Source organism: Bubalus kerabau, chromosome 10 (genome assembly GCF_029407905.1).
Source record: "Bubalus kerabau isolate K-KA32 ecotype Philippines breed swamp buffalo chromosome 10, PCC_UOA_SB_1v2, whole genome shotgun sequence".
Taxonomy (NCBI): domain Eukaryota; kingdom Metazoa; phylum Chordata; class Mammalia; order Artiodactyla; family Bovidae; genus Bubalus; species Bubalus kerabau.
In genome coordinates this window covers 58,947,464-58,961,710 of record NC_073633.1, presented here as the reverse complement: position 1 = coordinate 58,961,710, position 14,247 = coordinate 58,947,464, and the positions used below count along the sequence as shown (strand labels likewise).

Here is a 14,247-nt window from a genome sequence, read left to right as displayed (position 1 = left end):
TGATTGTAACATAGAATGAATATACCACATTTTGTTTGTCTATTCATCTGGGAAGAAAAATTACTTATAGTATCTCGTAGTCTAAGCCTGTGCTTTTGAAAATGATAGCCACTCGTGAGGCTAGTCCAAATTGTGTCGTGCTGTGAGTGTAAATCAGCATCTAATTTTGAAGATGAAATACAAAGAAAGATGTAAAATCTCATTAATATTTTAATATTGTTTACATGTTGAAGTGGTAATATTTTGGGTATACTGGGATAAAGTAATAAAATTAATTTTACCTATTTCTTCTTAAAGTGGCTATTAGAAAATCTAAAATTACATATGTAGTTTGTACTATATTTCTGTTGCTTTAAGAAATAAAGCCAAGTGGTCTAAGGAACAACAAACTATTATATCTGGGAAACAACTGTTTGTCAGTTTACGATTTGTCATCATGCATCCAGGCTGTGATCATGTCACTGCTCTAGTAGATGTAACTTGCCTAAATCTTTGATTCTTTTCTTGTTCTTGGCCCTCATACCCAATCCTATGCTTTCTTGCTTCTAAATGTTTTTCACTCATCTCTTGTTTTCATTTGCCATTGTTACTTCTTGGTTCAAGCTATTATATCTTATTTCTGAATCCTCTTCACTGGGGTTCTTTCTCTTTTCCATGGTATCCTGTACTCTGTCAAAAGATTAATATTCTCAAAGGACCACATTGATTATAACTCTACTTTTATGTAGGCAGGAAAGGAACTGATATTTTTGAGTGCTGTCTGTCAGGTAAAACACACTGGGAAACTGAATCTGAGAGGTCAGGCAGAATGCCTGTGGTCAAACAGGATTGGCAGAGCAGGATTCAAAGTGTGTTTACTTGACTCTGCAAATCATGTAGACTCTTTTCTCCAACCCCCGAATAAATGGACTTAAACACATAGCTCTTCTAAAATTTCATTGTTGTTTAGGGTTAAGTATTTGAAAATTTTATTTCATGGTGAATGTATAAAGGCATTATGATACATTGGCTAGCTGAAGATTTTATGAAGACTTGCATTGACTCTGAACTTCCCAGCTTTAATTCCTATCTGCCTATTGGCCAAACAGACAAAACATAGTTTTCCTGGGTTATGTGGTACTCAAGATTGAATCTTTCTTTGTTAATTCTATTCATTTTTTCTCTAAGTCTCAGTGTACAGTTCAGAGAAATACAAACAGAGCTTAAGTATAGCTGCTTCTATAAACCTGGAAAAATCAACTATTAAAACATTGTTATACATGTTAACTTATTTTAGCTGTTGATTCTAACAGATGGAGTCATTCTTAAAATATAAAATCAGAAATCATTTTACCCCATCTTTGGATTTTGTTTTTTTATTAATGATATGTTTACAAACCAACTCTATTGAGGAATAACTTAAACACAATATACTTGATTTAATTGTACAATTCATTGAGTTTTGACAAGTTAATATATCCTTATAACCACCACCATGATTAAGATAAAATTTCTGTCACTCCCCCAAGTTTCCTTTGTCTCTTCCCTATAAATCCCCAGTCTCTCTAATCATGACCCCAAGCAGCCACTGATTTGCATTCTTTTGCTGCAGGTTCATTTTCCTTGTTATAAAATTTCATATAGATGGAAACCTAAGTATGTACTTTTTTGCATCTGTTTTCTTCAGCATAATGTTGTTGAGATTCATCAGTGTTGTTGCTTGCTTTATGGTTCATTTTCATGTATTGCTGAGTGGTATTCATTTATGGATTTACCACATTTCATCTGTTCACCAATTGATGGGAATTTGAGTTGTTTTCAGCTTTAGGCTATGAGAAGTAAAGCCACTATGAATTTACATGTACAAGTGCTTTGTGTAGATACATGTTTTTGTGTAAACATACTCAGTATCATTCATCATGCTGATGAAGTGCCTAGGAGTAGAACTCCTGAGTTTATGGAAAGTGCATGTTTAACTTTTTAAGAAGCTGTCAAACTGTGTTCTAAAGTGATTATACCATTTTTCATTCCAAGTAGCATTGTATGAGAGTTCTAGTTACTCTGTATTCTTACTAACACTTGGTATTATCAGTCATTTTTAATATTAGCCACTCTAGAGGATCAGACTCTGATGCTGGGAGGGATTGGGGGCAGGAGGAGAAGGGGACGACAGAGGATGAGATGGCTGGATGGCATCACTGACTCGATGGATGTGAGTCTGAGTGAACTCCGGGAGTTGGTGATGGACAGGGAGGCCTGGTGTGCTGTGATTCATGGGGCCGCAAAGAGTCGGACACGACTGAGCGACTGAACTGAGCTGAACTGAGAGGATCAGAAGTAGTATCTCAGTGTAGTTTCATTTGTATTTCCTTGATAACTTGATCGTGAGTATCTTTTCATAGGCTTATTAGCTGTTCATATTCTCTTCTCTTCTTATGTATATGTTCAATTTTTTTGCCCAAATTAGAAACATTGGGTTGTATTAAGAGTCCTTAATGTTTTCTTATATAATTTTTTTGCTAGAAAGAATGTACTGTGAATAGTTTTTCTCAGTTTGAGTTGACGTTAAATTTTTTAAGTATCTTTCAGAAGGTAGCATTTTAAAACTTTGATGAATTCTAATACATTTTTTGTGCTTTTACATCCTATTTGAGAAATCTTTGCCCATAAATTTAATTATTGTATGTAAGTCTATTTGGATTTTCCATTATTTTGGAATCAGTTTCGGTAATTTGTGTTTTTAAGTAATTTTTACAGTGCTGAGTAGTAAAACTCATTGGTATAGATGTGTCCATACGTACATACTCAGTCACTCAGTTGTGTCCAACTCTTTGTGACCCCGTGGCCTATAGCATGCCAGGCTCCTCTTGCCTTGAAATTTTCCAGGCAAGAATACTGGAGTAGGTTGCCACTTCTTTGGGATCTTCCCAACTTAGGGATTGAACCTGTGTCTCTTGTGTCTCCTGCATTGGCAGTCAGATTCTTTACCACTGTGCCGCCTGGGAAGCCCAATCATTTATTATATTTTTACTTATATTTTTAATCTCTGTGGTTATGACTTCTGTTTCATTCTTGACACTAATAATTTGTCTCTTCTATGTTTTATTCTTAATTAGTCTAGCTACATACTTATCAAATTCACTGACTTTTTCAATGAATCAGTATTTGACTTTTGTTCATTTTTCTGTACTATTTGTCAGTTTTCCACTATATTGCTTTCTAACGTTACCTTTGGCTTCCCTGGTGGCTCATTGGTAAAGAATCCATCTGCCAATGCAGGAGACGTGAGTTCAGTCTCTGGGTCAGGAAGATCCCCTGGAGAAGGAAATGGCAACCCACTCCAGTGTTCTTGCCAGAGAAATCCCATGGACAGAGGAGCCTGGAGTCCTATAGTCCATGGGGTCACACAAGAGTCAGACACGACTTAGTAACTAAACAACAACAAACTTTACCGTTTCCTTCATTCTTATTTGGGCTTAATTTGTTCTTATTTTTCAGGATTCTTAAGGCAAAAGCTTACATAATTGATTTTCTACTTTTGTCACATAAGAATTTAAAGCTATAAATTTTCTAAGTGCTGCTTTATCTGTGTCCCACAAATTTTGATGCTTTTTATTAAGTTCAAAGTATTTTCTAATTTCCTTCCTGATATTTCTTGACAATTGGATTATTAAAAGTATGTGTTGTTTAATTTTAAATATTATTTTTCCTGTCGTTTTCTAAATTGATTTCTAATTGAATTATGTGGTGTGTGATTTTGTTCTTTGAATATTTGTTCCATATAGTTTTATAGGCCAGCATTTGGCCTCTCTTGGTAAATGCTTAATGTGCCCTTGAAAACAGTATGTGTAATTCTTTACTGAGTAGTTTTCTATAAATATGTATTAGGTCAAATTTGTTGACAGTATTGTTCAAGTATTCTGTCTTTATTGTTCTATCAGCTATTGAGAGAGGAGTGCCTGTGCTGAATTCTTTGTTAAAATTGCCCCCTTGGTAACTGTATTGTTTTCTACATCTGTATTTACAAAACATTTTAAGTAGGTTCATTTGTACCATTTTTAAGATTACAGATATAACAGATATCATATGACATTTGTCTTTCTCTGGCTGAGTTACTTCAGTCAGTATGACATTGTCTAGGTCCATCCATGTCTTTGCAAAAGGCATCCTTTCATTCTTGTTGATGGCTGAGTAATATTCTATTGTATATGTGTACCACATCTTCTTTATCCATTCTTCTGTTGATGGACATTTAGGTTGCTTCCATGGCCTTACTATTGTAAATAGTGCTACAATGAACATTGGGGTGCAGCTATCTGAGTTATGGTTTTCTCCAGAGATATGCACAGAAATGGGATTGCTGAATCATATGATAGTTCTTTTTTTAGTTTTTTAAGGAACCTCCTGACTCTTTTCTATAGTGGATATACCAGTTTACATTCCCTCCAGCATTTACTGTTTGTAGAGTTTTTTGATGATGGTCATTCTGATTGGTGCGAGGTGATACTCATTGTAGTTTTGATTTGCATTTCTCTAGTAATTAGTGATGTTGAGCATGTTTTCGGAGAAGGCAATGGCAACCCACTCCAGTACTCTTGGCTGGAAAATCCCACGGATAGAGGAGCCTGGTAGGCTGCAGTCCACAGGGTCGCTAGGAGTCGGACATGACTGAGCGACTTCACTTTCACTTTTCACTTTCATGCACTGGAGAAAGAAATGGCAACCCACTCCAGTGTTCTTGCCTGGGGAATCCCAGGGACAGGGGAGCCTGGTGGGCTGCCATCTCTGGGGTCGCACAGAGTTAGACACGACTGAAGTGACTTAGCAGCAGTAGCAGCAGCAGAGCATATTTTCATGTGCCTCTTGGCTTTCCATATGTCTTCTTTGGAGAAATGTCTATTTAGATCTTTTGCCCATTTTTTATTTATTTATTTTTAATATTGAACTGCATAAACTGTTAGTATATTTTGGAGATTAATCCTTTGTCAGTTGCTTCATTTGCAGATATTTTTCCCATTCTGTGGGTTGTATTTTTGTTTTCTTTATGGTTTCCTTTGCTGTGTAGAAGCTTTTAAGTTTAATCAGACCCCATTTATTTATTTGTTTTTAATTTCCTTTAAGAGGTGGATCAAAAAAGATCTTGCTGCAATTTATGTTAGAGAATGTTCTGTCTATGTTTTCCTCTAAGAATTTTATAGTATCTGGGCTTACATTTAGGTCTTTAATGGTGATGGTATCACCAACTCAATGGACAGGAGTTTGAGCAAGCTCTGGGACATGGTGAAGGATAGGGAAACCTGGCATGCTGCAGTCCACGGGGTCACAAAGAGTCAGACACGATTAAGTGATTGAACAACAACAACAATCCATTTTGAGTTTACTTTTGCATATAGTTTTAAAGAATGTTCTGCTGCTGCTGCTGCTAAGTCATTTCAGTTGTGTCCGACTCTGTGCGACCCCGTAGACGGCAGCCTACCAGGCTCCTCCGTCCTTGGGATTCTCCAGGCAAGAACACTGGAGTGGTTTGCCATTTCCTTCTCCAATGCATGAAAGTAAAAAGTGAAAGTGAAGTTGCTCACTTGTGTCTGACTCTTCACGACCCCATGGACTGCAGCCTACCAGGCTCCTCCATCCATGGGAGTTTCCAGACAACAGTACTGGAGTTGCCATTGCCTTCTCCAAAAGAATGTTCTAATTTCATCCTTTTACATGTAGCTGTTCATTTTCCCCACACCGCTTAATTGAAGAGACTGTCTTTTCTCCATTGTATGTTCTTGCCTCCTTTGCTATAGATTATGTTACTGTAGGTGTGTGGGTTTATCTTTGGACATTCTATCCTGTTCCATTGATGTATATTCTGTTTTTGTGCCTATATCATACTGTTTTGATTACTATAGCTTTGTAATATAGTCTGAAGTCAGGGAGCCTGATTCCTCTAACTCCATTTTTCTTAAGATTGCTTTGACTATTCACAGTCTTTTGTGTTTGCATACAAATTGTAAATATTTTTTGTTCTAATTCTGTGAGAAATGCTGTTAGTAGTTTGATAGGGATTACATTGAATCTGTAGATTACTTTGGGTTATATACTCATTTTGATAATTTTGATTCCTCCAATCCAAGAATTTGGTACATCTCTCCATTTGTTTGTGTGTCATCTTTGATTTCTTTCATCAGTATTTTATACTTATTTGAGTATAAATTTTGCCTCATTACATGGATATAATCTTAGGTGTCTTATTCTTTTTGATGTGACAGTAAATGGGATTATTTGCTTAATTTTGGTTTCTGACCTTTTGTTGTTAGTGTATAGGAATGCAAGAGATTTCTGTGTATTAATTTTGTATCCTGCAACTTTATCAAATTCATTGATGAGCTCTAGTAGTTTCCTGGTAGCATCTTCAAGATTTTCTATGTACAATATCATGTCATCTTCAAACAATGATAGTTTTACTTCTTTTTCCAATTTGAATTCCTTTTGTTTCTTCTGTGATTGCTGTAGTTGGACTTCCAAAACTGTGTTGAATAATAGTGGTGAGAGTAGACAACCTTGTCTTATTCTTGATCTTAGAGGAAATGCTTTCAGTTTTTCACCATTGAATATGATTTTTGCTATAGGTTTGTTGTATATTGCTGTTACTATGTTGAGGTAGATTCCCTCTGTGCCCACTTTTTAGAGTGCATGCTAAGTTGCTTTTGTCATGTCCAAATCTTTCTGACCCTATGGACTGTAGCCCACCAGGCTCCTCTGTCCATGGGATTCTCCAGGCAAGAATACTGGAGTGGGTTGCCATTTCCTTCTCCAGGGGATCTTCCTGACCCTGGGATTGAGCCCACATCTCTTATGTCTCCTGCATTGGCAGCGGGTGGTGGGGGCATCTTTACCACAGGCACCACCTGGGAAACCCTTCACTTTCTGGAGAGTTTTTATCATAAATGGGTGTTGAATTTTGTCAAGAGCTTTTTCTGCATCTATTGAGATGATCATGTGGTTTTTATTCTTCAGTTTTTAATGTGGTTTTTCACATTGATTGATATACTTATGTTGAAGAATGCTTGCATCCCTAGGATAAATCCCACTTGACCATGGTGAATGATCCTTTTAATGTGTTGTTGAATTCAGTTCTTTAGTGCTCTTTAGTGATATTAGTGTCTAATTATTTTTTCTTTTTTAAAATTGAAGTGTAATTGCTTTACAATGTTGTGTTCATTTTCACTGTGCAGTGATGTTAATCAGCTATATGTATACATATATCCCCTTGCTCTTGAGCCTCCCTCCAATTCCTCCTCCCATCCCACCTTCTAGGTCATCAAAAAGCATGGACTGAGCTCCCTATGCTATACAGCAGCTTCCCAGTAGCTGTCTGTTTTACGCATGGTAGTGTGTATTTGTCAGTGATATTTTCTCAATTCATCACCCTCTCCTTCCCCTCACTATGTCCACGATTTTGTTCTCCTAAGTCTGCATCTCTATTCCTGCCCTGCAAATAGGGTCATTGGTACTATTTTCGTAGATTCCATATGTATGCATTAATATACAATATTTGTTTCTCTCTTTCTGACTGACTTCAGTCTGTAGGACAGTCTCTAGGTTCACCACATCACTACAAATGACCCAATTTCATTCATTTTTATGGCTGAGTAATACTCCATTGTATATATGTACCACATTTCTTTATCCATTCATCTCTCAGTGGCCGTTTAGGTTGCTTCCATGTCCTGGCTACTATAAATGGTGCTACTGTGAACATTGGGGTACATGTATTAACATCTTTTTATATTATGGTTTTCTCATTTTATATGCCCAGTAGTGGGATTGCTGGGTCATATGATAGTTTTAGTTTTATAAGGAACCTCCATACTGTTTTCCATAGTGGTTGTATCAATTAACATTTCCCCCATCAGTCCAAGAGCATTCCCTTTTCTCCACACCCTCTCCAACATTTGTTTGTTGATTTTTTGATGGTAGCCATTCAGACTAGTATGAAGTGATACCTCATTGTATTTTTACAATACAATAATCAGTGATTTTGAGCATCTTTTCATTTGTTTGTTGTTGGCCTATAATTTTTTTTTGGTGATAGATGTCTGGTTTTGATATCAGGATGATGATAGCCTCATAGAATGAGCTTGGGAGTATTCCTTCATCTACTACTTTTTGGAAGAGTTTCAGAGGAGTGTGTGTTAACTCTTCTTTAAATGCATCATATAATTCTCTTGTGAAGCCATCTGGTCCTGGACTTTTGTTTGTTGGAAGGTTTTAATCACAGTTTCAATTTCAGTGCTTGTAATTGATATGTTCATATTTTTTATTTCTTCCTGGATCAATTTTGGAAGATTGCAGCTTTCTAAGAATTTGTCCATTTGTTCTAGGTTGTCCATTTTATTTCTGTTTAGTTGCTTGTAATAATCTCTTATGATCGTTTGTATTTCTGTAATGTCTGTTGTAACTTCTTTTTCATTTCTAGTTTTATTGAGTCCTCTTACTTTTTTCTTGATGAATGTAGCTAAAGCTTTATCAATTTTGTTCATCTTCTCAAAGAACCAGCCTTTAGTTTTATTGATCTTTGTTATTGTTCTGTTCATCTCTATTTCATTTATTTCTGCTCTGATGTTTCTGATTTCTAGCCTTCTACTAACTTTGGGTTTTGTTTGTTGTTCTTTCTGTAGTTGCTTTAAGTTTAGGTTGTTCATTTGAGATTTGTCTTGTTTCCTGAGATAAGATTGTATTGCTATAAACTTCCCTCTTAAAACTGCTTTTGCTGCCTCCTATAGGTTTTAGGTTGTTGTGTTCTCATTGGTCTCTAGGCATTTTTTTATTTTCTCTTTGATTTCTTTAGTGATCCACTGGTTGTTTAGCCTCTTTGTGTTTGTGTTTTATATATATATATATATATATATATATTTTTTTTCTTCTGTAGTGATTTCTAATCCTACAGAGTTGTGGTTGGAAAAGATGCTTGATATGATTTCATCTTTCTTAAATTTACTGATGCTTGATTTGTGGCCCAAGATGTGACCTATCCTGGAGATTGTTCCATGTACAGTTGAGAAGAAAGTGCATTCTGCTACTTTCGGATAGAATGTCCTATAGTTAGTAGTTAAGTCTGTCTGGTGTAATGTGACATTTAAGACTTGTGTTTCCATATTAATTTTCTGTTTGGATGATGTCCGTTGGTGTAAGTGAGGTGTTAAAGTTCCCCACTACTAATATGTTACTGTTGGTTTTCCCCTTTGTGACTGTTAGCATTTGCCTTATACATTGAGGTGCTCCTATGTGTGGTTAGTCACTCAGCGTGTCCAACTCTTTGCGACCCCATGGACTTTAGCCTGCCAGGCTCCTCTCTCTATGGGATTCTCCAGGCAAGAATACTGGAGTAGGTAGCAGTTCCCTTCTCCAGGGAATCTTCCCAGCCCAGGGATCAAACTCATGTCTCCTGCATTGCAGGTGGATTCTTTATCGTCTGAGCCACCAGGGAAGCATATATACAATTTTTATTTGTGTGTATGTATGTATACACTTCCATAATTACTTTAAATGTAAATGGTTTAAATGCTCCAAACAAAAGACATAGACTGGCTGAATGGATAAAAAACAAGACCTGTATATATGCTGTCTATGAAAGATCCACTTCAGACCTAGGGACACATATAGACTGAAAGTGATATGATGGAATAAGATATCCCATGGAAATGGAAATCAAAAGAAGGCAGGAATAGCAATACTAATATAAGATAGGATAGACTTTAAAGACTATTACAAGAGACAAGGAAGGACATTACATAATGTTTAAGAGATCAATCCAAGAAGATATAAAAATTGAAACTCCAGTACTTTGGCCACCATGCAAAGAGTTGACTCATTGGAAAAGACTGCTGCTGGGAGAGATTGGGGGCAGGAGGAGAAGGGGATGACAGAGGATGAGATGGCTGGATGGCATCACTGACTCAATGGATGTGAGTCTGAGTGAACTCCAGGAGTTGGTGATGGACAGGGAGGCCTGGTGTGCTGCGATCATGGAGTTGCGAAGAGTCGGACATGACTGAGCAACTGAACTGAACTGAACTTGTAGATTTTTTATTCCCTTCCTCTTTTGTTCTCCTGTGATTTGATGACTATCTTTGGTGGTGTATTCAGGTTGCCTCCATTTTTTCCCTAAGATTTTGGATATCATTGTTACTATCATTACTCTGAATTCTTTTTCAGGTAGATTTCCTGTCTTCTCTTCATTCAGTTGTTCTTGTGAGTTTTTAGCTTGTTCCTTCCTCTTTAGCGTATTACTCTGTTGTCTCATTTTGTCTAACTTTCTGTGTTTGAGGTCTCCTTTCCAGAGGCTGTAGAATCTTAGTTCCTCTTGTTCTGGTGTCTGCTCCCTGGTGGGTGCGGTTGGTCTAGGGGCTTATGCAGACTTCTTGGTGGGAGGGATTGGTACTTACCCACTGGTGGGTAGAGGTGGCTCTTGTCTCTTGTGATGAGCAAGGCCATGTCATGGGGTGTGTTTTTCGGTAGCTGTGAATTCAGTATGACTTTCAGCATCCTATTTTCTGTAATGGGCTGTGTTCCATCTTGGTTGTTGTTTGGCCTGAGGCTTTCAGCACTGGAGCCTGCAGGTTGTTGGGTGTAGCCAGATCTTGGTGCCAAAATGTAGACCTCCAAGAGAGCTCATTCAGATCTGTTTCCCTGGGACTTCCCCCACCAGTGTCTTTGCCTTCATGGTGAGTCGTAGTTGACCTCAGACCCCTTGGTATGTGTAGCCTGGGTTCCTGTTGAGGTACTGCTCTTTGCAGGATCCCAGTGCATGTGAGACCTTGTGTGCACCCTCCAGAGTAGAATCTCTGTTTTCCCCAGCCGTGTGGAACTCCTACACTCCTAAAGTCCTGCTGGCCTTTAAGACTATGCCCCAAGGGTTCTTCCACCCAGTGCCAGACCCTCAGACTGTATTTGAGGGCTATTTTATGTAGAAACAATCCTGTATAGCCTTTGTAGGTGTAATATTTTTTGGTGCATGTGTTGTTTTTAGTATAGGTGTCTGCCACTTCTTTCTTATGTGTATTCTGGCAGTTATCCCCTTTATAGGAGGTGTGACTTACGTTGTGGTAACCAGCGTATGCACTGGATGTTGAGCAGAGCCTCCTTTGTGCTCTGTTGTCGCTACCCTGTCAGAGGTGGGTTCTCTTCCGTAGTTGTTGGATTAAGGCCCCCAGGTCTGTTTCTTAGGTGTGTTTTTGGTCTGCATATGTAAGAAATTGGAATTGGAGCATTCCCACTGGGAGGAAAGCCACTGAGTATTCCTCCTCTGGAGCTGTTCACCAGTGGGTGTGAGCTGTTATGTCATTCCTGTTGTATGAGCTCTCAGAGTCCACTGCTGTTGGCACTGCTGTGGGCCCCACCTTAACTGTGGATATGCTTGTAGTTGGCCCTAGTGTCTGTCAGATGTTATTTTCATCAGGCCACCAGCATAGATCCATTGAAGTCAGGTCCCAGGATGCAGTTATCATGGATATGGATCCACTGTAGGCACAATGGGGGGAGTTCATCCTCTGGCCTGGCCCAGCCCCCACGTATATATGCTCACAAAGTGTAAAGCTGCTAAAGGTAAGACCTGTCTTGGCTGCATGAGTACTCATTATCCATTCAGATGTTCTGTCGGTACTTACTTAGTTTACAAAGGCTGTGGTGGTGTCAGTTCTAGGTTGCCCAGCTGGGAGGAGTGGTTTCACTTTTTGTTCCTTAGTTGCACAGCCCCTGGGGCCCAGCTGTAGTTGGAGCCCCACCTCTGCATGTGGGCCACCCATAGGAATCTGCTCCTGAGGCTTCCCCAGAACATAGGAATACACCTCAGTGAGGAAGGGGTGTGGAGGCATCAGCAGCTGGAGTTGCTGGAGCCCCAGTGGGGACGAGGGGCTCAGAGGGAAGCTGGCAACCATGGCATGAGAGAGCTGGCCCCAGCCAGAGCCCTTCCTAGTGCCTTGGGAGGAAAGGCCGGTGCCCGGGGAGAGAGGCTACAAATGGCTCCACCCCTCTCGCATCGCTCAACAGTGACACCTCTCTTCAGTGTTTCCTCCACAGGCATTCAAGGTTGTGGATTTCCTCACTCCTGTCCCCTCAGACCATCTCCCTGCAACTAACTAGAGTCCTCTCCCCAGGTTTTGTCTCTAAATGCCAAGTTCCAGTACCAAACCCCTGTCTTCCTTGTAGGTCTCACTCGGTCCTGCCTGCCTCAGACTGTTGCTCTGCTCTCCTTTGAATAACAGCCGAAACTCCCCTTCTTTCCCATCTGATTTCCCCAACAATAAGGGGACTTCATCAGGTGCAGGAACCTCTCTTCTGCTTTAGCTCCCCACCCGGAAGTGCTGGTCCTGTCCCTCTTCCTCTGCTCTTCCTTTTCCTGTCTTTCTTTTGTCCTACCTGGTTATGTGGGGATCTTTCGTGTCCTTTTAGGTGTCTGAGGTCCTCTGCTAGTGTTCAGCTAGTGCTCTGTGAGAACTGTTCCATTTATAGATGATTCTTAATGCATTTGGAGAGATATAAACTCCACATTCTCCTACTCCTCCATCTTGACTGTCTTTTGTCATCTTTTTACTTTTAATCTGTCTCTACTGAAAATGAGTTTGTTACAGAAACCACATAATTGACTTTTGCTTCTTTATCCACTCTGACAGCCTTTGTCTCTTATTGGAATGTTTAGTTCATTTACATTAATACAGTTTTTGGTTTTTGGATTTAAATTTGCTATCTTCCTATTTGTTTCCTATTTTTCCAAACTGTTCTCTGTTACTTTTTCCTCCTTTGAATTGAATATTTTTTAGTATTCAATTTTTCTCCAACATTAGCTATAGCTAGGTTTAGATTTAAGGTTTACAATATACATATTTAACATATTACAGTCTACCTTCAAATCATGTTATTGTATTTCACATATAACGTAACACTCTCACAGTATACTCCATCTGCTGCTTTTGTGGTCATACATTTATCTTTAAATGTCATATAACACAAAACATTTTCTCTTTTAACAGTCATTTGTATTTTAAAGAGATGAAGACATTTGCCGTTTCTTGTATTCTTCACTCTGGATGTTTTTCCGTACTTCTGCTTGAAATACGTACCTTTTCTCTTTTTTTCTAAATAACTACCTTTTCAATTTTTGTGGTGCCAGTTTACTAGTCACTACTTCTCTTTTTGTTTCTCTGTAAAAGACTGTTTTTCCTTACCCCAAAAAAAAAAACTTTTTATTTTGAAGTGATTATAGATTCACATGAAGTAGCAAAAACAGTACAGAGAAGTCCTGTGTGCCCTTCACTCAGTTTCCCTCAAGGCTAATACCTAACATAATTGTACAGCATTAAAATGAGGAAACTGACATTGGTACAATTCATAGACATTATTCAGATTTTATCAGTTTTTGTATGCACTTGTGTGTTTTTGAGCGCTTTAATTTTTGAAGGATATTTTTCACAAGGTATAGAATTATCAATTGACTGTTTTTTGTTTTCTTTGTTTAAAGATATACTCTGATTTATATGTTGTATAGTTTCTGACTAAAAGTCCACAGTAATTCTTTTTGTTCTATTTTTGTAGGCTGCTACTGCTAAGTTGCTTCAGTCGTGTCTGACTCTATGCAACCCCATAGACGGCAGCCTACCAGGCTCCCCCATCCCTGGGATTCTCCAGGCAAGAACACTGGAGTGGGTTGCCATTTCCTTCTCCAATTTTTGTAGGCAGTGTGTCTTTTTTCTCTGTTTTTAAGACACTCTCTTTGTTGGTGGTTTTCAGCAATGTCATAATGATGTGCTTTCTCAGTTTTCTCAGTATGGACTTTGTATTCTGCCTGAAGTTTGTTGAGCTTTTCTTCCCTAACTTGTTTTTAAATAAGTTTATTTATTTATTTTTGGTTGTGCTGGGTCTTCATTGCTGTGTGGGCACTTCTCTAGTTGCAGTAAGTAGGGGCTACTTTTTGTTGCAGTGCATGACCAACCTAGACAGCATATTCAAAAGCAGAGACATTACTTTGCCAACAAACGTCCATCTAGTCAAGGCTGTGGTTTTTCCTGTGGTCATGTATGGAGTGAGAGTTGGACTGTGAAGAAAGCTGAGCGCTGAAGAATTGATGCTTTTGAACTGTGGTGTTGGAGAAGACTCTTGAGAGTCCCTTGGACTGCAAGGAGATCCAACCAGTCCATCCTAAAGGAGATTAGCCCTGGGATTTCTTTGGAAGGAATGATGCTAAAGCTGAAACTCCAGTCCTTTGGCCACCTCATGTGAAGA

At 38.7% G+C, this 14,247-nt stretch overlaps 1 protein-coding gene across 6 annotated transcripts in view; it reads left to right on the top strand.

The window, feature by feature from the left end:
* Nucleotides 1-14,247, top strand: part of TEX9 (testis expressed 9) — a 101,366-nt gene that overhangs the window by 40,372 nt on the left and 46,747 nt on the right. Inside the window, exon 10 of one of the 6 annotated variants that reach the window (XM_055537878.1) lies at nt 13,561-13,743. The exons of the other annotated variants lie outside the window; for them this stretch is intronic. Within the exon in view, the coding sequence (XP_055393853.1) occupies nt 13,561-13,728 (168 nt within the window). The 3' untranslated portion in view covers nt 13,729-13,743. Of the gene's footprint in view, nt 1-13,560; nt 13,744-14,247 lie in introns of those variants that run through there. 6 annotated transcript variants of the gene reach the window in all.